This window comes from Cariama cristata, unplaced genomic scaffold (assembly GCF_000690535.1).
Source record: "Cariama cristata isolate BGI_N322 unplaced genomic scaffold, ASM69053v1 scaffold8337, whole genome shotgun sequence".
Classification (NCBI taxonomy): Eukaryota; Metazoa; Chordata; class Aves; order Cariamiformes; family Cariamidae; genus Cariama; species Cariama cristata.
The window spans coordinates 58,273-82,334 of NW_009624899.1; the positions used below are offsets into that span (position 1 = coordinate 58,273).

General features: G+C 37.9%; 1 protein-coding gene across 1 annotated transcript in view; it reads right to left on the reverse strand.

Annotated features, from left to right (window-relative positions):
- The window catches only part of CDC42BPB (CDC42 binding protein kinase beta (DMPK-like)), a gene marked incomplete at its 5' end in the record, with an annotated part of 42,174 nt that overhangs the window by 9,510 nt on the left and 8,602 nt on the right, over positions 1–24,062 (reverse strand). Inside the window, 17 exons of the mRNA XM_009703371.1 lie at positions 2,652–2,714; positions 3,116–3,332; positions 6,707–6,788; positions 8,351–8,490; positions 9,076–9,212; positions 11,637–11,742; positions 12,142–12,216; positions 12,650–12,739; positions 15,369–15,448; positions 15,536–15,630; positions 15,713–15,861; positions 17,473–17,578; positions 18,362–18,486; positions 19,082–19,187; positions 19,362–19,606; positions 20,068–20,178; positions 21,883–22,125. Coding sequence (XP_009701673.1) covers positions 2,652–2,714; positions 3,116–3,332; positions 6,707–6,788; positions 8,351–8,490; positions 9,076–9,212; positions 11,637–11,742; positions 12,142–12,216; positions 12,650–12,739; positions 15,369–15,448; positions 15,536–15,630; positions 15,713–15,861; positions 17,473–17,578; positions 18,362–18,486; positions 19,082–19,187; positions 19,362–19,606; positions 20,068–20,178; positions 21,883–22,125 — 2,170 coding nt within the window. The remainder of the gene's footprint in view (positions 1–2,651; positions 2,715–3,115; positions 3,333–6,706; positions 6,789–8,350; positions 8,491–9,075; positions 9,213–11,636; positions 11,743–12,141; positions 12,217–12,649; positions 12,740–15,368; positions 15,449–15,535; positions 15,631–15,712; positions 15,862–17,472; positions 17,579–18,361; positions 18,487–19,081; positions 19,188–19,361; positions 19,607–20,067; positions 20,179–21,882; positions 22,126–24,062) is intronic.

Genomic DNA, 24,062 nt, shown 5'->3' on the forward strand with positions numbered 1-24,062 from the left:
ATGAAATGATCTTTCAAATTAAATGTACAATTTTCTTATATGCAAGAAGCTGTACTGGAATCTCTGGAATTATTTGCATCTAAAGTGATGTTTATATCCAAGTACTTAGAGAATGTTGACCACTGGAGTTTACTCAAAGGAATGGCATTCAGCACTGCTAAAAAGAATTTAAAATATCTGCCCTCTCCATGTATAAAGCAGTTTCTCCTGAATTTGGGCAATGGCTTATTCTAAGCAAGAGGAAGCAGTAACATTTTGCTTTTTGCCCCAAAACAACATCCCTGACTTAATTTGATTTTGCAAGTCAAGGAAGCCTTTAAAAACCTATATTCACTGCCTTATTTTACATTGAAATTCAAATTTTGCATGACTGCAATCCAATGTTCAAGTAGCCACAAACTAAATTGTACTGAAAAAGGAAATTAAAATTCTTTCATCAAAGCTAAATTTAAAGAAATATCTTTTTTGAAATTTGAATGACAATGACTAAGAACAGTCAAAGGGGTATTTCAGGAGTGTGTCAGTGATTTTTCCAAAGTTGGAAAAGGCACCTTTTAATTTTACCAATCTATATCAACATTCTCAACTCCTGGATAGTTAAAGACACCAGAAGAACCTAAGCTCAGAGGTTGTAAATGTAGGTGAAGAAAGCATTAGGTATTTTATTAGAAACAATCCTATCAGAAACCCAAGGCTGTTAGCTTTTATACCACAAAAAGTATGGACTTAAGAGTTCTGTCTAAATTTAGAGTGCCTCAGGAGTTATAAGAAAGCATGGATTTCACAAGGTATGTTTGGTGCTTTTAAAGTTAGATGGAAAGAAATAACTAATATTTCCCATGGTAACTTGGAAAAGGATATATAGTAGATGATTACTGTATTTTAAATCTGCGTTGCTTCTTTGAAATATATTACTTCACTTTGATAAATTCAGTTTAACTCAACTATTTTTTTTTTTATTTTTTTTTTTTTGTTGTTCAAAATGAGTATCTTATTTTGGAAGCAGATTGCAAAATTAACCAGACTTGTTCTTTGCTTTTCCATGTTTAAAATTGCATTTTGTACGGAATGAACACAAATGATCCCCATGCTCATGTGCTAGTAATCCTTTTGGCCTCCATGCTTTCCCCACAATACCAAGGCATGTCTCCCGTTGTTGATCTGTGTTTGTGCTCAGTATATCAGGTTAAATAGAAAAATGCTTTCCTTACTAGCTGTGATGCCTAGTAATTCAATGATAGAGGGATATGCCTGCGCTGCCCAGTGACTACACAGCATACACTTTGCTGTGGAACCTGGAGCACACTTTGAGTGAATTTCTGGAATAAACATGGTAAGTTTTCAGAAAGAATAGGCTAAACTGATCCCATTTTTCCCCAAGTAGAGGGTAGAGTGCATTAAGAAAGGAAGGAAAAAGCAGGTTCAGGAGGAAGCATGGGATCAGGGAAACAAAGAGATAATGGAAAGGGACAAGCAAGGAGTTTGGTTTGGCCATCATCAGTCTGAAACAGAATGTGAGTGGTTGTCGAATTTCTGGAAGAAACAGACAATGATATGTGGTGGTTTTAACAGAAAGTCTAAAAACTCCTGTGTTGCTTGCACTGGGTATCTAACTTCTAAATCACGGCAGTTTAAGTCCTCTGATGGTGCAGGTTGGAACAAGTCTGTCTGCATGTCAAGTTTTTCTCACTCAATTCAAGTTTGTGCTGGTTTTGGCTGGGATAGAGTTAATTTTCTTCACAGTAGCTAGTATAAAGCTATGTTTTGGATTTCTGCTGAAAACAGTGTTGATAACACAAAGATATTTTATTTACTGCTGAGCAGTGCTTAGACAGCATCAAGGCCCTTTCTGCTTCTCACAGCACCCCACCAGCAAGAGGGCTGGAGGTGCACAAGAAGCTGGGAGGGGACACAGCTGGAACATCTGACCCCAGCTGACCCAAGGGATATTCCATACCATACAACATCATACTCAGCATATAAAGCTGGGGGAAGAAGGAAGGAAGTGGGGGACATGCAGAGTTACGGAGTTTTGTCTTCCCAAGTAACTATTATGCGTGATGGAGCCCTGCTTTCCTGGAGATGGCTGAACACCTGCCTGCTGATGGGAAGTAGTGAATGAATTCCTTGTTTTGCTTTGCTTGAGTGTGTGGCTTTTGCTTTACTTATTAAACTGTCTTTGTCTCAACCCATGAGTTTTCTCACTTTTACTATTCCAATTCTCTCCCCATCCCACTGGGTGGGAGTGAGTGAGTGGCTGTGTGGGGCTTAGTTGCCAAGCTGGGGTTAAACCGCAACAAAGCTCCATTTAGTAAGTTCCTTGATAATTCACTGTGCATCAACTGCTGCTGTGTGTGCTCTGCGTGCTGAAGCATTTTACTACCTGCTGTGGGAACACAGTTAAGGTGAGAATGTGTCAGAATATGCCCAGTAATGCATCCCTTTATCATTGCATTCAGTTGACTGGCTGAAATTAATGACCAAATTAGTGCTTATATTTCACATTCACTTTTCCTTCTCATGAATTAACTGAGTGCTTAATACGTCCTATACATGAAGGGCTGTTGCGTAATCTATATTATAACAGCACCAAAAGTTATGGAGCTCATTATTCTGTATGTAATTACTGCATGCATTATGGCCTAACTTACCATCACGGGTCACCTCTATCACATATAGTCCTTCTTCTGAACCAATTGCTATTCTATCTCGATCTAAACCAGGAAGAAAAAAAAAAAAAAAAAGGCTATTAATTCAGCTACACTTAGTCTTATCTTTAAAACAGACTGTTTGCTTTGAAGAGCTGGAAAAATTTCTGGTCAAACAGATTTTCAACAGCAAATCAATTTTGCTTAAGTTCACACAGTCTGTCAAAGGCATGCTATGTACCATGTTGATAAAACAACCTGTTAAACAACTAAACAGTATTATTTACTCCAAGTGGATGAAGAAATTTGAATATCAATGCAAGATCAGCCTTTTTCCCCCATTACTAAATTCCTATGAAAGAATTCAGCTGAGGAATTTATTTCAAGGTGACAGTGCTCTCATTACAGAAGCCCATCTAAAAGGTCCAACAACCCTCACAAACTTATAAAAGTTAAAACAAACATACCTACAATAGCAGCAGCTAAACTTGCTTTAATAAGAGGCAGTGTACTGTCATAGGCTTCTTGTGGAATATGCACAACCTGGTTTTTCAGTCTGTTTTTGTGCAGGATAGACTGCAACCCTTCTAGGATTCCAACCCACTTTCTCTTCTCATTCTCATTTTCCGTCAGGATCAGCAGAGAACAAGACTTTGAAGGCAAACCTAAGAGAGAAGCTGTGACCTTTTAACAGACATAGAAAGTGAAATTAATAAGAGTAATAAGACCCCTTTTTTTCCCAGTACTGTATACTTCACAGAACTGTGAAAGTAAAATACACTTTTTTATAACAATGCAATGATGTACCTGAGGGGTATGCAACACAGCACACAGCTAATATGGCCACAGTGCTTAAAAACAAACAAACAAAAAACCCCACACAAGCCGCAGTGGTTTTGTTTAAGAACACTTAGTCTTGATTAATCTTTCTGAATCCTAAAATATGGACAAGGAATGCTACATTCCTTTCCTACAATAATCAATACATGGCAGTAAAAGGTTCCTTCCTGCTCTGAACTGGAATTTCAGTAGCATGCCGTAACTTGTCCTGATCTCTCCCTCCACCATCTTTTATTGAAAATGACACACGTGCTTTCTGAGTCAGATGCATTTAAACCCAATGGCATTACTACGATTTTGATTTTGCTACTGTTCTAGATTTTGATTTTGCTACTGAATTTTCAAATTATTTGACCCGGGGGAAGAGCACATCATATCTCTACTAAAAGCTGTGGAGGAAAGCAGTGTTTTGAGACTGAAGTACTGCATCCTCCCACTTCCCCACAGTAAAAGAAAATCATTATGACTTCACCTAATTTTCAGGTAAATCATCCTATAGATCTCAAAGCAGAATGCACTCGATAGAAAAACTAACCAGGAACTTCCTGTTGCCCAAAGTATGCACTTACTAATTCTTAATATTAGTTTTGTGTCCTGTATAAAGACATCGAAGAGTTTGTGAGATCACAGGAACTATGCTTTCCGTCACAGACAAATAGGCCATCAACCAGGATCAGCCATCATAACAAACTTTTAGAATAACAATAGTTAAACAGAAAAAAAAGCAGCAGAAGGTGCAGAAGTGCAAAACTGAAGGCTGTAACATGGAATAACAGACCTTCAGCCTATACGCCTTGATAAGAAAATTGCCATAAGGATGGGTGGTGTGGTTATGCAACATACGATTCCTGAAAGAGTGAATTAAGCAATAACATTCATCTTAAAGACAAAATATAAGTGAAAATAAACTTGGGACAATAGGATGTCAAAGACAGAACTCCAGAAGTAAGATGAAAGTGAAGAGCAATAGGAAAAGAACGGACTAATCTGCATTTGCTCACAACTCTTATTATTCCGCATCAAGATTTGTTCAGGTCTGAACAGTAACCGAGCACTAATATTTTAAAGATGGATGGAAGCATAAAGGACATTATTTCTAAATTTGAAAACAAAACTAAACCAAACCAGACTTCAGCTATGGTTTTCCCGTTTTCCCTTTGAAGTACTACCATGTATTACTCCTCAGTCTTTTGAAGGTGGCATCTTACATGCAGTCAAATGTGGAAAAAATGGGAGAAGTTGGTCATAATACACTGAGCATTACTCATCATACAAAAATCCAGTATTTGCTATGAAACTCAAGGCTTCTTAACTAAAACTGCTAAGCTGCGGAAGGACTCCCCTACAGACACTCTTACACTACTATTAAAAATGTATTGATGGCAGCACTTCGCCTGTAGTGTCTGGATGCCAAGATGGCCTAACATCCAGCTTTAAAAACTGTTTACCAAGGAGAGATGTTGGAGACTGAGACAAGTTCTTCCTCTTCTTGATTTCATGGGGGTTCAGAGGTGGCAATATGTTAGTGTTTGGCAGCATTCTAGTATTGCTTTCTGCTGGTGGAAGATCCAAAAGAAATGAAAATCTGTCTTTGTTGAAGCACCAATATCATCATGTGTTATGTGAAATAACACATACGAAAGAAGGACTACATTTTTACACAGATGATGTAAAGTAACAGTTTTAACTGTTGTGTAGAATCCACTCTATGTCATTATGCCAGCAAGATGCAAATCCAGAATTAAATTAAATTGAAAAAATAGATTGTCTTGCATCAGATATTACTGGTTTCCAGCTTTATAAATTCCTTCTTGTGAAGGAGGACATAAAGCTGAGAAAAGAGGTAGACTTTGGCAGCATCTTCTCTGGTCCCTGTCAACACAGTATCTAAATGGATATACTCACATACCACGCTTCCAGTTAATTCATCAGATCTCTTTAGTAGGGGATAATCTGATCAAATTGTGGAGACATTTGTCATGTCTATACACACAAGTATTCTTACATGGGGATATTTGCAAAAGTTTTTTTTCTTAGATAATCTTCTAGTTAAAAACTGCAGGCAGAAATCAGAGCAGGAAGTCAGGCAAGCTAAACTGTATGGATGCCTTGTTCTTAAACAAATTAACCACCATTCTTCATAGTTCATTTTCTCTCCTCAGAAGTCATAGTTCATTTTCTCTCCTCAGAAGTCATAGTTCATTTTCTCTCCTCAGAAGTCCTTTCCCATAGTATTCCACATTTGCTAATTTGAGAAGAGAACAGGCAGATGGGAATAAAAAAAAAATAAATTTAAACATTTAGAAAGAAGAAAGAAGAAAATGAAGGTAAAAGTAGTAGTAAACTAAAGGATGAAAATCCACTGCAGAAAATATTTCTACAAAAAAGCAGAAAAGCAAAGCCACAGAAGCATTCAAGTAGCCAAGACATTTCCTAAGTAAAACTCTAAAGGACCAAATGATTGGGACTGCATGTGACGGTCAGCTCTTTGGTTTCCATGTTCCATTGACTTGATTGTAAATGACTGACGATCAGAGATGCTGAAAACAGTGAGTTTCTGTATTCAAATGCAAGGGATTATAGATATTGGCTACTAACATACTCTTCCCTATATTTTAAAATTCCAGATTAAATATAATCCACATAAAACCTAGGAAAGAAGTTCCTGTTGTTAAAAAACTAAATACAGCATTCAGACAGAACATAAGTCAAAGAGGATATTGTAACCAAGCTAAATATTTTCTCTTAAATTTTTTCTATTATACTTAAATATGAGATTAAAGAAACTGCAATTTCACATGTGTTTTTTCATACGAGACAATACATGGGAAACTAGAATCAGTGAGCACAACCCAGCTTCAGCCTACTGTTACAGCATCAGTTCCTAAAGCAAAAGTTCTCCAAAGTTAAGAAACAAAACCCAGGATCTGGTAATACCAACGGAAGAAGAGACAAAAATATACTGACTTATAATCAAGAAAATAAAAAAGTAAAACTTTAAATATAAGGAAGTAGCAAAAGAAAGAGAACTTCGTTCTGTACAATTCAGTTATAAGAGGAGTATCTTATTGTTCTTCTACACATTTCAGCACCCCTTGTAAATTCTTATACTTCTGCATAATTTAATAAACATTAAATACGGATAACATTCTCCCCTATCAAAACAAAACACTGGTATTTAACTCATATTTTGTTTAAGAGTAAATTGGCAGCCATACCCTGAATATACAAGGGATGTCTTTACGAGTTGCATGTATTACATCCGATGCTAGGACAGAGCTCACACAAAAGTCTTCATCTCTAGTAAGAAAGAGAGCAAGAGAATCACATACATGCACACACTAACAGTATTCAATCTAATTGATATCACAACTGTTTCAATAGGCTGCAGTCTCCTAACACCGCACAGAGGTCACAACTGCCATCAATGCTTTGTTATGCTCTAACCATCCTTGACCCAAACAACTCACAAGCTTTAGTTAAGTTTCTACAGCATTCAGTACGTGTAACTCAGTCCACCTGAAGTTAAGTGGGGTGGCTTTGTGTAGTTTTGGTTTACCGACCACACCTATTCTACAATTAGCAGCAAGAATATTCCTCTTCCAGCCCAGCAGACACATTAGAAATGAATAATTCATACCTCAATGTGTAGCAAGAGAGGGGCCTTTGGAAAAAAAGAAAAATCACATAAAAAGCTCTTGGCAACATAATTATAGTTTGTGGGATTCAAATAAGGGTTTTCAAAACAGCTAGATTTTATTCTCTATTACAGTAAAATAAACAGACATCAGAACAGCTTTTGCATTCAGAGTGCTCCACCCCAGAGGGCTTGTCTACACAAGCCTTTTTAAACTGAATTTGACCAAGCTGATCACCATAATCGCCAATTTTATTTTAAAGATGACACTAATGCCTGAAACTTGCCCATGCTAGAATTCATAGCTGTGGTGGTTAACGTCTATTAAAACATCTAAGAATACTCAGAAGACAGACTCAAAAAGGCAGCTACAATAAGCAGATAAAGCATGGGGCAATTGGTACAATATCTGGCTGAGTTGCTTCAAGCAAAGTACTGATGTGAATGCTGTTATTTGCAATACTTCCATGTTTTTGCTCCTGCTGCCAGCATGTCAGAGAGAGCTGACACTGTCAGTTCTCAGAGAATAAATGTGAGAATAGAACAGCAGTACTGGTGCAACCCCACAATACTACTGTCTGGAAAAAATATAAATCAAGGTGCTCATGAATGCAAACTTTATATTCAACAGAGACAGAAGGTGCTGTAACATTAAAAGGTATTACACTTTCTTGATATTTCCATATATTGAAAGAAAAAACCACTTCGTGGTTACTCTGTTCAATGTAAGTCTCAGTTCTTTTGTAGACAGTGTTCAGTGGTTCAAATGGTTCACCATGAAAAAATAACTCCTATGAGAAGGCAGGGTCAGAGCCACTTGTATTGTAAATTAGTTGGTGCTTTTCTGAAGACTACTTCAATTTTTTTAATATTCCTGAAATTACTGGCTATGGGATGATCTGTGACTCAATCTTGAGGTCAGAGTGCAGGTGAAAAACCTACCAAAGTCTATTTATTTTCCATGGGTGCATATCGAATCCTAGGAAGCAGCATGCTAATACTGTAAATACTAGTGATTGTAGTATAAATAACTATAAAGTCACTTAAGTGATTTGTTGTTGAGCCAACTCATTCAGCCTAAACTTAGCTGCTGTCTATATACAGAACACACAGGTCTTCTCAGACCAGAGCTCTCATGATCTTCAAGTTTCTTGTGTACTATAAATAAGTATTTCTGTTAGGAAAAAAATACAGAGGATTTCTACTCTGTCATAATAATACAAACCTGAGATCCAAGACTTGACTTGCAACAACTCCAGGCTGGGTGGATTTTCCTTCAGGCACATCATATAAGAACAGCTTACAGTCACAGACAACTGCATAAGCCCTCTGCCACCCTTTCTTAACTCCTGTAGGCTTTGGGACCTGCGTATAAATAACTGATTGCTTATTAAATGTAAGCACACATAGCAGACACAGAAAGCAGGGACATTTAGAAAAGCTTACACTTAGATCAGCGGAATTAGAATACATTCTACTTGCCCTTCAAAACTGAGTGAAAAATGTCAAGTAATCAAGCAATCATTTTTCCCTCCCTCAAGTTCAACCATTCCCTGTTACAGTTTAATAAATATATTATGCAGTATTAGGACAAACAATGGGGCTTGTATATTCCACAAATGCCAAAATGGTAGGACAGTTTACCTTTTATATTATGCTTAGATAGAATCATAGAATGGTTTGGTTGGAAAGAACCTTAAAGAACATTGTAGCTACTGCTTACGAACATTGTAGCTACTAATCTACTAACTTTTAGCTCTTGTAGTAAAACCAACCATTTCTCCTATATCTAAAGCAATGAAGGTTAAATAATTACATAGACGGCACACAAAGCCTTAAGGCTCTAGCACAATTTAGGAGATCTCTTTAAACATACTTAGAGGTTTGAAGCTGCACAGCTGTAAGTGTAGTTTAGTATTCTTCTCTTGCCCAAGAACAAAAGACTATTACCTTGACATAGCCTTTATAGGCTGTTCCTATTCCTCTTTGCACATCTACTCCAAGAGGCCTTTTGGCTTGTTCAGGGGGTATGGGGCAGACCTGAGGTGCGCTATCCTTGCAGGAAACATGGCATGCAAATGAACACACTAAGTACAAAAGAGAAAATTCACAGTGAAATGCATGTATGAGTCAATCATAACAGGAGATTAACGTAGTCTACCCTTACGCTCAGCAAATTAATCAATCACACTGAAATTGGCAGTCAAATATTGCAATAACCCACTATGCTAAAGAAGTGAACACACCTAGATATTGTACGAGACTCTCTAAAGTGCTTTTATTTTCTCCTTTAAGCGTATTACTTCCACAAAGAGCAGGAACTGAGTCCATATTTCAAGGCAACTTATGAAAGCAGCTTCCAGAAGGAAAAGGAGTTGGTCAGCCTCACTGGTGTGAAGCAGCAACTAACTCAGTCACAGAAGAGAAAATGTATTAATAAAGGAGGAATAAAAATCACAGGGCAGCGGTAGGAGACAAGATAAATATAGCAGGTGTTTAATTCAATCCAAGTATGCAAGAATACTGCAAAGACAAAGTAAAACTAAACTGATCAAAAAAACCCAAAAAGTGTTAAACTATTAAACACAGGTGTAGACTTGAAAGTGTAATAATGTAGAAACCAGAGGACAAAGACTGAAACGCTGTGTGGTGAAAGGGGCATATATCTATCTCAGAGTTCAAATAAGGAGCAAATATCTATACTAATTGTTGCCATTTACACCACTTTGTGCTGTATGAGAAGGGATGGAGGTCTCTAGGTCTCTTGTCTATAGAGCACTTCACACAGAAGCACTAGACAGAAAAAACTCAGAACATAAGCCACTTCACATGAGACAAACTACAAGAACTGTGGAATGAATTAACATGTTATATCAAGACAGCTGACCCACAGTTTATGGGCCAGATCTTTCCACAGAGATTTTGCCTGGTTTGTCCGAGCTACTCTCTTTCTACCAGTAGCCTTGGAAAGGCAGCAAGAGAGTGGCACAGCACTGTGATCTATCCTGTGCTTCCTCCTAACCATATTCTCAGAAGTGGGCATCTGGCAGATACCCTATGCACATCTAGTCCCCTAATTACGATAGGTCAAAGGATTCCAGAAAACCTGGAAACAGTCTGTGTCTCCTAGAGCCACAGGCTGGGCTACAAACCTCCTCCTCACGATGCCCGAGTGAAGAGTCAGGAGAGAGGGCAGCCCAGAGCAGGCTGCCTGGCTCGTTCTTTGAGCTACGGTCTGCTCCCAGGAGGACTGGGGCTATCAAAAAGTCATGCATGCAGTACTGTAGGTGCTTCCCCAAGACCAAATAATAAATTCAGCTCTTTCAGGAGGCATCATAATTATTTGGGACTCTGCATATCAATGCACACCAGTTGCAGAATAGGGAAAATCCACAGGATACAGCCAGTTTCACAGGCCTCTGGAAGTGCAGCTGTATTTTATTGTAGTCTCCAGCATTAAAAAGAGGAAGAATTGGGAAAAACAAGTGACTGGGAGTAGAACACGGCAAAGTTTTGTTCTGCTGGAGTAATCTCTATTCTTATGTCAATGTGATTCTAGTTTTTTCTGTAGCTATCAAGATCTGGAGTAGAAGAGGCAAACTGGACACTAATGATGCAGAACTTAATCAAAATACACGAGGCAAAAAAGAGAAAAGTTGATAACCACACTAAGGGAAAAAAGACCGTTTCAAACTTGCAGGAAGAAATGCAAAACAACAGTTCAGAACTGTCAGCAACAGGAGACAAAAGGCAGCCCTAGGGCAAGTGCTGGCAGAGACATAGATGCTCCTGGGGAAGAACCGCCACCAGAAAAAAAGCCCTGGAGGGCAGATGAGGCAATCTGAATATGATACTGAAGGTGTCAGTGGAGAGGGTGTCACTAGCAAGAACTAAGCTGGGCACAGAAATACAATAAGGTTATTTATACTGTGGTGTCTTCAACAGATTTGTGGACTACTTACTGAGTTCATGTGTCTAATCAAGATACAGATAAGTATGTTCAAATAAAAATACCTCCACTTACTCAAACATGGAATTCAATAGCAACACATCCATTACAGAAAGCATTTTAAATAAAAATAATGGACAGCAAGACAGGCTACAGGTCAAAACACCTAGCCAATGGTCCTCCCAACACATGGGCTTTATGACCAGGATAGCACAAAACAGAGAGAGAGAGATTCCTGTCACCAGGGCATTCCCATAGTCTTCTCCACTACAAAAGCAGAAAACAGTCCTGTCTTCCCCACCTCCCCTCATAACTCACCCTATAACAGCACTAATGGTAGCAAGAATTAATTAGTAATATGAAAGGGAACCACGAGGGCTTATATTAATTCTTCGACTTCAGAAGTCTGATGATGATGCAAAAGAAAGGAGAACCATTCAGTGGCAGCCACTCCTCTCTCTCACTCCCTCCCCAAAGAAATGTCTGCTTTAAAATACATCAGTGTTTTGGGATGATTTTTTTCAGAGATTTGCTGAAAATATAAAAAGTTTAATTGACTCACCGTCACAGGCATAACCTTGTCGAACTAATCCCACCATTAGAGAGGTACAATGACTACACTGAGTAGGGCTTGTGAAAGACTTGATATTGAGCTGGTGAGCTTTAGGCTGAAAGATACATTCATGATAAAAAAAGTAACTTTTCACTTGCTGTACTTACGTAATGCAAGCATCTCCCTTCACCACCCTCCAGAATATCAGAGTGCACATTATGAGACCTGGGCTTCTTTTAAGTAAATGCAGCTTGTAAAAGGTGCTGCAAGACAACAGTAATGCTTTTATTTCCAACTGCATGAGACACTCAAACCCAAACCTACAACCAACTATTTTTCATCATTCCTTCTGACAAATCAAAACCCATCAACTTGCATTTGGAAACATTTGTTTAAAAACACAGACCTAACAAACACACACATGACAAACCCAAACAGGACAAGAACAAACATGGAGGGCTAATTTATATTTTTTCCTTTGTTCTTTAGAATAAGGTTAGCACAGTCCCCCTACCTTTGGTACAGCTAGAGAAATGGATTGAATGGTGGGGGAAGGAGCAGCAGGCATCCTCTGAAGCCGAATTGGTTCCTGAATCACAAAAAACTGTAGTTGAGCAAAATGAGCCTACAAAAATTTGTTTCAAGATCCAGTTGGCAAAGTTTATTGTTTTCTGATTATTTTTTTTCTGAGTATTATCAAAAATTTAATTGTCATAAACATAGCCATTCTGATTTAACACAAACAGATTGTGTTTTAAAGCGCTCACAGGAAGGCCTGCACACTAACAAACAAGCAGCAATACAGAAAACATATGAAAATGAGGTACATCAACATACACAGAGCCAGCAAAAGGGTTTCATTTGCAACTGTCCTCAAAGCAGGTGCAATTAACACTGACACATTGCAAATAAGCAACATTCAATCCTGTTTCTTGATAATGAATGCTGCAATATGTATTTATCATGAACAAGACAGAAAGACTAGTGAATTACTCTTCAGGGTAAAATAACGGCTGTCTTACTTCTTGTTGTTGCTCTGCAGTTACAACTGAAGTAGATGGTGAAACTTCTGATTTGGGACCCTGCGTTTCCTGCTCACTAATAGAACTGGTCTGCAAAAGCAACAGCAAACATGTTAGGTTAGATACCGCAGATTTGATGAAGTGTTCTCATGTCAACAAAATGGAAACAAAAAACAATTGCTGATTTCTACATGGAGTACACATACATCTAACAACTTCCACTCTGAAATAAAATTAAAATCTTTCCTCAAAACAAACCCTGACACCTGATGGAAAAGCTGTAAAGCTGGAAGTACTGAAATGTAAAACCTCACAGTAGGCAGCATAAATGCTGTAACAGCCTTCTCCCAGCAAGGCTGTGCCTAATCTCTTGCATGCAGGTATGGAACGATGTTTGAGAAGCCTGGCAATCATCCATAAATTAGCTTCTTTCTCATGGTAGCTTACTACACTAGGATTTTTCTAGCACACAGCAACCAGCAATTCTGCCACAAGAAAAATTCTTAGAGTAGTACTACACAATCTTTTAAAAAGTTGTTTAAAAATGCTTGGCCTCTGTCATTAAAAGAATCATGCCTACTCAATCACACTGTCTTACATTTCACTAAAATTTAAGACTAGCATCCATTACAAGCCTTCTATTAATTTCACACTTAAATTAGCAACTACTAATTGCCAGCACAAGGGGGAAGTATGCTACAATTCCAGAGCTAAAGAAGCTGGGTGTGGAAGTAGGATATTGTATTACTGTACTCTGAGGACATCATGAAAATCATGATTAACAAACACCAGATGAGACTTCACATCAATGATGTAATTAGCACTAAAGGCAACAAGTAATGAATCACTCACTTCCCAGCCAGTTTAGACAGGAAGATGGCTCAAGTTCAGTTAGTTCACTAACTATGTTCACGTATTTGTTATTTTTTTGTTATGAATTGATTGGTAGGGCTGGGCCATTTAAGATCAAATTGTAACATTATGTAATATGAACTACTCAAAAATGCTAAGTGTGATTCAGCTTTAGTCATATAGATAGTCAAAAGATAAAATAGTAAACCTGTAAAGAGGTATTAAAAGAAAACTAAACTAGCTCTATTTAGTGGATTAAATTATAGAGAAGTTAAGGAAGAAAAATATCTAGTTTTAGAAGGCCATTTTTACTATGACAGGTCACAACAAAATAAGGAGACAAAACTACTAGCAAAAACTTACTTCTTCCCAAAAGGCTAGCAGAGAAGATGTAGACGAAGAAGAAACAGAATCCTTTGTTGTAACAGATATGAGGGATAAAAACGATCACTTATCACCCATAGGAAAACTTCAGATAGAATATTAGTAAACTAGCTAAATAAAATGTTTTACATGGCCAAATGATATTTATTCAAACTAAATTAACCCAGAGCAGATGATGCAGACTATCTTTATAAGTGCATGTGAAAAAAACTGTTAATGGAAATCATTAAGTACACTATCAGCAATTTTAAAGTAATTCATGGGAAAATGCCACCTGCGTTTCCATAGTGACTATATATTTATTTCAGGATCTGTAGAATGGAATCTTGATTAGCCATGTGCTTGATATTCTACATGTTACTGTTTTAAGTATATCTGGTATTTTTTAAAGCAATGTTTTAAAATACCAAGGTCAGTAGATAAAAATTATTATTCAGATCATAGTAGATATTGTTTCTCTCTCTTTCCTCCACCTCATTCATATAGCACATCTTGCTGCTTCAGCAAGAAGGCGTGGACATTTTGTGACTGGGAACAATACATACACAGAGTGTATGCAAATATCACGGCATGTTCACAGGCATTCTTTTTAGCAACAGTGATGACTTGGAGAAAAAAAAAAATAGAGAGAGATTTCAGACCGAAAAAAAAAAATATAACCAGATGGGTGAGGTTTTAACCTGAGTCCCTTTAACTCAGCTCCACAAACATAACAGATCATTCTTTCCAGTTCAAGCTCCTGGTTTTATCCCAAACTGTCTATATGTTTTGCAAAAAAACAAAACCAAAAAACAAACCACCACAACAAGAAACCAACCCCAGAAAAATCTACAGGGATCAAGAGTTCATGAAGTAAGGAAATGTGATTCAATGTTGAATTTAACAGCTGCTTCCTTGGGGAATACACAAACCTTTCAAAGTGAAACACCCACTTGGAGCTGTGATTTTCATGATTAGTTTTCTAAGGATTAGAGGGTGTGTCACAATAAACTTATACCAACATCTGTGGGTCCTCTGATTCTCTTCCCAGTTCCTTCTACTCTAACCACTTCATTAAGATCTGGAGCCAACAATTTTATGTATCTGTTTAAACACTCCTTGAACTGTGTGAATACTTTTCCTTGTATTAACCATCATCTTCCAGCTGCAACACATTTAATCCCTTATTAGCAACAGGGTGTGCCAGCCTTTCCAAAAACCCCTGAATATATATTATTTATCCAAACATTTGAGATTAACCTAAACTAAGAAGCTAGAATGGGAAATAATTAATGTGAACTTCTGAGAATATTTCCCAAAAGTGCCAGCTTCTCTACAAAATGCCAAGCAATCTGACATCTACTGGGCCTCCAATTCTGTGTCACACTAATCTGGCTAATATGCCAGATTCAAACATGCCATATTGTGCCCAAGTGTTATTTTTACATAATAAAAATATAACTCAGTTATCACATTTTTATAGCTATTTTATGTAATAACTCACTCTGAAAGTCAGATCACGTGCAAGAGGAGAGGTGTTGAAATATTCAAAAATGGAATCTTGAAAGTCTGGAAGTTTGAGACCTAAAACCCAAAGCAGAACAGGCTTAGCTGAAAGGCAACATCACAGGTGGTGTTAGAACTCTGTTAAAACACAGTAACTTTAATTACCTGAATCTGTTCTGTATTTTTCTTCCAGTTTTTTCTTCAAACCTTCCACCTCTTCCAACAGTTCCCTATTTTTTGCTTCCGATTCCTTTAGTTTACTAAAGCAACACAATATGATCAAAATGTAATCTGAAATATCTCAAAATGTTAAAACCCAAACAGAACCAAAGCCCTTATTACCTTTCAAAAGATATGTTTGCATCTTTAACTTTTCGTAGCTCTTCTTGAACTAGTTGTTTGGCACGAATTTCTGCATCAAGGGCAGACTGTAATTCCAGCCTAGCTGACATATCCAACTTCTGACTGCGTCGCACTTTCCAAAGTGGATCCTGTTGCAGTAAGTTACGAATATTAATATCAACTGTCTAAAGATATTTCTGCTGTTGTTCAAAGATATAAATTAGCTTTCACACTGGTTCAGAGAACGCTCTTTTAATTAGCTATGAACAGTATACCTACTGCACAGAAATCAGTTAATAGTCAGATTTTGTTACACAAAAATGAAGTAATGAGTAATTTTTATATTGGTTAAATCACTAACACAATATGCTTGAAAGAAAAATGCTGGATCACGGAGCATGGAAGTCAAACTGAGAGAATCCACTGAAAGTGGCTAGCTTTCATTGTCCAATCTAGAAAAGAGTATAAAGCTTGCAAAGTGAGATACTGGACTTTCAAACATGAGATAAATGTCAATATTTAACGTAAAACACACTAATCTAAAACATACCAAGAGTGGTAAAACCATGGAAAAAAAAAAAATAATCCAGGCCTTGAGATAACCAAGATACCCAGAACGTTTGACTAAACAATTCTTACGCTTGCTAAGTAACATACACTATACTTCTGCACAGACCATGCAAGTTCTGCCCTACTACCCCCAAAAGCTACTATTGCAAGCTTTTCCAGGCGTTTTTCAGTGTGGACTACATTTTTGATATTCCTAATGGATACCTCTCTAGTCACACATGAACTTGCAAATAACAGTCATGAAAATGAGTAATTTTTTATGTTCAGAAATAATTGCCTTAAATCAGGTTCTCCTGAAGTTACAAAACCAGTCGTAATACAAAGAACAGACAGTGTTCTTTATTCTGGCAGTAGCTGAGAAGAAAATGCCAACTGTGTTCGATCTGTTCTTTCTTCCTATTAAACCTCTCAATATTATAATTGTCTCTTGATGACGCAGGCAAATGCTAGTTCATAGGAAGACAACTTTTTCTTATTCTCTCCTATTCATAGGTTTGGAAGGGGTGAGTAACTTCTTATCCGTATAAATCAGCAAGAGATGAACTCTGCACGGCAGACTCTGCTGACTGGCATTGCTAGGGACGTGGGCTTCCATGCCTAGCTGCAAATGGCTCTCCCTTTCCTTATGGAGGTATTTAGTACCTGCCAAGGCAAAACAGTGTTTTCATCTTTGAAGTCATACTCCTTTGTGAGAGGTCTTCTATTCTGCAGATTTTTTGGGGAATTCATGTTACTACTGTATGGGAAAACAACGGCATAAAGTCTCATTGTTCTGCATGTAAATAAAGCTACATGCTCTCAGTATGTCACTAGTTTGTAACAACAACCACCAGCTAATATTTGTTCACAAAAGAAAACCTACTTTGTTATCTCACTGTAACAGCAACTAAAATTATTCACTTGCATCTAACACGGTGAGGTACATTTCTATACTCCACTTTAACGGTTTAAGTTATTGTAGTGTTTAAAGCAGTATGTGATGGCAGGTATTAGTATGAAACAACCACTCCCTGTAATTATCAAATTCTGATCAGATTACCTAGATGGATTTCACACGCAATAGATAAATCTTCTGCTCTGCTTTCTAGTTTTTATTAGAAAAGAATTCTGATTATGAACAGAAAGATGAAACTAGAAATGTAGTTTCTTAGACATCCTCAGGACAGTCTGAATTCTTGCTATTTTCTTACCAGTGTTCGTGACCCCAGACTGGAACTTCTCAATGATTCTAGTTCTTCTGTCATCTTGGAAGCTAATGCTTGGAGGTAGCCACGAGCATCCTTCTCATCACTTACCCTGTTGGGCAATTGCAAAAAACTGTTACTTAACAGTTTCATGGCTCACGGCACCAAGTACTGTACCATCAAATAATCAGTGTCCGCACTGGATTTAGGGACATAACAGAAATGGACAGAGCAGGGAAAACTCTCCCAGCAACAGAAAACTGAATACATGTTAGATTGCCTGCTTTGATTTTTCTTTTATCTGATTCTCTTGATTGTGGCAGTTGCTAGGGAAACTGAAGTTCCCCTTCCACCATCAGCAAGAGTTCTGCAGAGATTCACTGTCACTGTTTGGAACATGACCTGCATATTGCTTGCTTAGTTTTTATAATGGCTACCTTCAAGTCCTTCTTGTCTTGCATGCTGAAAATACTTGCACACAGCTTGCTAAAACAGCAAATAAGAGAGGGAAGAACTGACCTGTGAATTAAGTGCAAGTGCTTGTCTAGAACAGCTAGTGAGGTCCTATATGTTAACATGGACCTTTTACATCATTACCATCTTCCTGAATGATCAAAATATTCCAAATTGGGTGATTTAATGATAACTTTAGAGACTGAAGCAAGCTGACACCAAAACTTTCTCCTTCTTACTTAATAGCATTGACAATTTCTCTTGTCATTATCACTCAGCAATACTAGAAAGCAGAAAAGAAACAGTTAAATCACCACTCTGAAGTGCCATGCTTTTCTTGATCCCAGACACAGAGAAAGGGCCCAGGTATACATTAAAAAAAAAAGTCAATAAATATTTCAAAAGTTGAAAGTGGCCACCTGGATCTCTAAACAGCACATACCATTGAATAATTTCTGCAATCTGAGCTTCCCAGTGAGCAACAGACTCCTTCTTTGCTGCTAGGTCTTGAAGCTCATCTTCTAGCTGTCTGTTCTGTGCCGTTAATTTGTCAACAAAGGAGCACAGCTGAAAAAAGATTAATTTCACTTGTGACTTATGTCAGTTTCAGAATTTTTACATATGTGTATTTCGACACACCTATAGAATCTGAACAAACAAGACCACCCTGGGGTATCTGGAAGTTGTAACAAAGATCAAAGAACTGGAAGGTTGGGGTTTTTTTTTTTGTGGAACTGCAGTCTAGCTCCTGAGTATAGAAGAACACATTGCCAGTTTGCACAAAACAATCCAAAACGAAAAGAAAAAGCAAGTGTAGAGGTCATTGAGAGGAATGAGGTTTAACTGTAAGCCATCAGGAAGGCAGACAGTTTTTGTAAATGCTTCCCTCTCTGTGCAGCTTTCATGAAGAAATCAGAAGGTGATGCCCTCCGAGCTGTGGGAGTCAATCCCACAAACAGCAGTAGTGCAATGCTAAAGTTACTATTTAGCCAGATCGCTGACATTTCTATGGCAAAAATGACATTTGTTTTATTTGGATACTGCCTGAACACTCCTGAACACTCACAGATCCTGTTCTGATCAATGAGCAGACTACTTCAACATCAGAAAGTAATGAAGTAAGAATTCTATTTTGTTTAAAAATGTTTCCTAAAATAATTACCCTCTCATTTTCTGTTGTTAGCTTTTTGTTATCTTCCAAGAGCATAGACCTTTCACGCTCATATTTCTCTTTCATTGTTCCTACTGCTTCCTCCATTTCACTGTGCCTAAGGAGAAGGACAAGAAATAGAAACACTTATACTGTAACATTGCTGAACCTGTAGACTGGAATTTTCAAAAAGGAATAAAGAGAGTTAAGATGAAATATCAACAGATACCTAGGCAATGCAACACACACAAAAAAGAAATGTATAGCTAATGGATCATGCCAAAAAGCCTACCTCTCTCGCTTTGTTTTCTCTAATTTATCCTTTAATATCATGATCTCTTTCTGTAGTGCAAGCTGATGGCTCTCTGAATCATGTACTTCCTTTTTCACATTTTTTACTTCCAAAACATGTGATGCTTCTCGTCGGACCAACTCTTCTTCATAAAATAAGATTTTCTTTTCCAGCTCAGACTTAATTTTGGAAAGCTCCTGCTGATGTTCTAGTGTGGCACCTGCTGCCCGGCCTCCCTGCTTCAGCTGCAGAAGAAGAGAAACCATAAGGAAGAGATTATGATCTTTATATTTGGGGATTATTATTTAAATTTAGAATTGTCCAACTGGTGGCACTTGGGAAAAACTTTTATTTGGGCACCGAGTAATTTAAAAGGTGCTCCTCTCCAAGCATTAAGCCCCTTAAGTGACTGCTCTGCTTACATGACCCTAATAAGGGGTTCAAATGGGTTGCAGAGATAACAGATTTGGACCACATTGGTTTAGTATCTGCTTCGAATTTATATAAACTGGGTATTTTCAAGACATTAGTGACCAATGAGATATTAAAGTATTTCAAGCAAAAAAAGCAAATAAATCCGAACAGGTTAGGTCAGGTTTCTAGTAATGCTGTGGTTTTGAAGTCTCCCACAGATATCATCAGTTGAGTAAGTAAAACTATGGCAGTTCCTGTGCCATGAGCAAGCATTTGTCAAAAAACATTTAACCTTTAGAGCTTCCAGTTCATTTTCCAGTTGTTTGGAGAAGACCTCACTGTGCTCACGAAGTTTGCGTTCTTTTGATGCTTCTGCTACAACTTCTTCAAGTTGGGCTTCCAGCTGTAACGAGAGTAATTTTAAGTCTTTTCAACACAAGATAGTGCCATCTGTATAATTTATTTCCTTTCCTCCATACAAACGAGCAGCAAGTTTTCCTTATTTCTATTTTATGTTACATCACTACAACAATCATCTCAGAATGTCATTATAATTGTTTTGCTTTCAGTGATCCAGGCATCCATCTCACGCAGCAGAACTATCACTATATGACTTTTTGTACTGACATGAACTACACCAAGTATGTGCAGCGATAACCGCACAGCGTTGATTAATGCTAAAAGAAGGAAATGGCACTAGGAAGTCACTGTAGTTGTGAAAGAAGAAAGTCTCCTGCATTTTCGGGTCAGCTCCATGCCTCAGTATCTACTAAGGCAGCTTAAAAATCCCCAAATCCCTTTGAGCCAAATTATGGCAAAATACTTCAAATACAAACACTGAACACTTTTACCTTGCAATTATGGAACAAAATAAGCTTGATCATCCATTTATCAACTTCAGAAAGCTTATCAGAAAGACAATTTAGATTTAGTGGCAATTAAGGCAACTGTTGCAATTCAAGCAACAGTGGCACAGTTTTAAAATCTGACAGGAAGAGTAAGATTTGGTTTTTTACATTCAAATTCAACTAGCAAAGTTGTTTTTAAAAGGATTGTATTTAGAATTGTGGGCCAAGATAATGAACTTATAGACTATGTTCTGAATAGAAGATTGATACAGCTGTTAGGAAAGGGAGAACAGAGGAATTTGCAAGAAGACAGGAGACTATAAAGCCCCACATGGAAATATTTAACTGAATAAGCAACAACACTTGAATGCCTGCTGCACTCTGCTCTGGAAATGAGGTGTCACAGCCCTACACATCAAATATGATGCCACAGCCCTTCACCTTTCCCAGTTAACTGCCACTTCTTATTCACGGACAGAAGTCTGAGAAACTCCATGTCTTACTACATTTTCACAGACCGCCCTTCAATTTGCTAGGAGTTTTCTAGTAATGTTCATAAAGCTCTTGAATTTCTCTTCTACACTTCACCCAGAGAATACATAAAATTTGATGATTTTTCAGTGATTAAAACACTCCGGGTTAACCACAATAGCTGTTTCTTATGCCCTCTTCTGGTTATCCACTTCATCTTACGTAAAACTATAAATTGCCTAGAATACTAATTGGAAATTAACTTGCTGAAAAGTATTACAGACATTCTCTACAATGACTACCTATACAGGAAAGAACACCACACATTCAGTCTGTATTACCAGTCTTCTCTTCAGCTGAAGAGAAAAATTCAGTTGGAAAAAAAATAACGAAGTCAGAATATTCCAACCTTAACGCACATGAAGACATTAAGCTTTCTAGGTTTCAAGCTGACTACAAGTCAGGGTCTACAAGAATCAAAACACAAGAACTAAGAAGCTGGGCATATAGCAAGAATAGTCTCCTCCAGATTAAAATCAGCCTGAGCACAAACCAAAGACAGAAGACTCGGTTAATTTCCTGATATATCAGTAAAACATTTAGAAACAAATTCAAGATCTATTTTGTGAACTGTAGCAAAGGTATACGAAAGAGTTACTGTGGCAATTTCTTACAGATGGACAAAGTAAATTATTGTTAAAAGTCGCCATTTTTCAATACAATCACCTATGAGATGCTGGATAAAAAGCAGCTGAAACATGTTATTGTTAGCTGTTTTATCAAGCTACCTCTTTTCTGATCTTCTCCGATTTACGGATGTCCTGTCGCATAGCATCAATTTTCTGCATGCTCATTTCCACCTCTTCTTCTTTGTCGCGAAGTTGCCGGGACAGCTTCTGCTTTTGAGACCGTAAGTCTCCCATCCTCTCGCTGAGCTCAGAGAACTCCTGCACAGCTAGCTTTCTTTGTTGGTGGGCATCCCTCAATTCTTTGGATTGCGTCTTTAATCTCTCTGAGGCTTCTACAAGTTGCTGGTTTAAATAAAAAAAAAATAATAAAGAGTCGTTTGAGCTCCATATGTTCTTTCCAAGAAGAAAGGAATTAGACCTGGATAAGCATGTCTTGAAAGCTCAACTACCTCACATAATTTCTAAATATTATTTCTAACTCTTAATTTACACTTTTTTTTTTTCCCCTGGCTAAGCAGCTCCAGTAACATACCAAGACAGCAGTTATTCTGTTTCTAGTGTGGCAGCTCCAAGAGTACCTTTTCTGTTCCAGAAGTCTTTCCTATAAATCTCACTACACAAGGCCATCTCACTTCTAAATAATTTTAGATTACCACCACGTACCTGCACAACATTAATGTTTTTTAAAGGAATGTTTCAGCAGACAGCACACTCAGGGAAGTCACTGTACCAGCACTGAGAAGCTGCAGCAAATCTTGTGAAACTCTTCAGAAAACTGAGGAAGATGCCTTAGAACACTGTGAAGCTCTAATACTTTAATTGAAAGTATAAAAGCTGTTTCCTTTACAGCAAGTAGTTAACAAAAATTAACAAGATAAAATATAAATTGAGTGTTCTACATAAAATCATTGGAGGTGGGAGAAAACAAATAAAAAAGAGCAGAACTAAACAACAGAATAAATGTATACCGGCCAAGGGAGTTCTAATTTCTGCTGTCAGTAGGGAGTACTGCAGGAGCATTCAATAACTTCACAAAAGGCATGCGTTCAAATCAGGAGGAGCAGATTTGCCTTCTCTGCTACTCATATATCTTGGTAAATAACCCTTACCAGTGGTTAACAGACAGAAGAGAGACTGTTAAATTCTAATGAACAAAAACCCCAGAGATTTTGGCCCATGGGTTATTTTTGGGTCCACCTAAATGCCATGTGAACAATATGGCTGCTAAACTAGCTATTTGAATACAGGTAGCTTTTTTTTATATTGAAAGTGATATGTAGTATATGTAAACCCCTATTTACTTTACTGCAAAGTATTTTGCTGACTGTTACATTTTAGGAAGCAAACAAAGGTGTAATTTACACAAGGGTAAATAAACACAGCAATTACACAAAAGCCAGTCTCAGCATTAAGCAATAATTACCCTTTCAGTATTGCAAAGAGTAAGTGGGCTCAAGCTGGAGCAGTGACCTAGCTCTATTATCTCTTTCATATATATATACATATATGTATGGTTTTTGGTATCTACCGGACTGATGACTAGCCACAGATTTGAGTTAAACTCGTGTGAATATTATTATAGAATAGGTTGGAAAGGACCATTAAGACCATCGAGCCCAGCCGTTAACCTAGCACTGTCAAGTCCACCATTAAACCATGTCCCTAAGCATCACATCTACATGTCTTGTAAATACCTCCAGGGATGGTGACTCCACCACTTCCCTGGGCAGCCTGTTCCAATCCCTGACAACACTTTTGTGCCAGAGCTTGACAACCCTTTCCGTGAAGAAGTTCTTCCTAATGTCCAACCTAAACCTCCCCTGGCACAACTTGAGGCTGTTTCATCTTGTCTTATTGCTTGTTATGTGGGAGAAGACACCAACACCAACCTCGCTACAACCTCCTTTCAGGTAGTTGTAGAGAGCAATTAGGTCCCCCCTCAGCCTCTTTTCTCCAGACTAAACAACCCCAGCTCCCTCAGCAGCTCCTCATCAGACTTGCACTCCAGGTCCTTCACCAGCTTCATTGCCCTTCTCTGGACACGCTCCAGCACCTCAATGTCTTTCCTGTAGTGAGAGGCCCAAAACTGAACATGGTGTTTGAAGTGAAGCCTCACCAGTGCCAAGTACAGAGGGACAATCACTTCCCTAGGTCTGCTGGCCACACTATTCCTGATACAGGCCAGGACACTCTTGGTCTTCTCGGCTGCCTGGGCACACTACTGGCTGATATTCAGCCGCCTGTCGGCCAACACCCCCAGTTCCTTTTCTGTCGCGCAG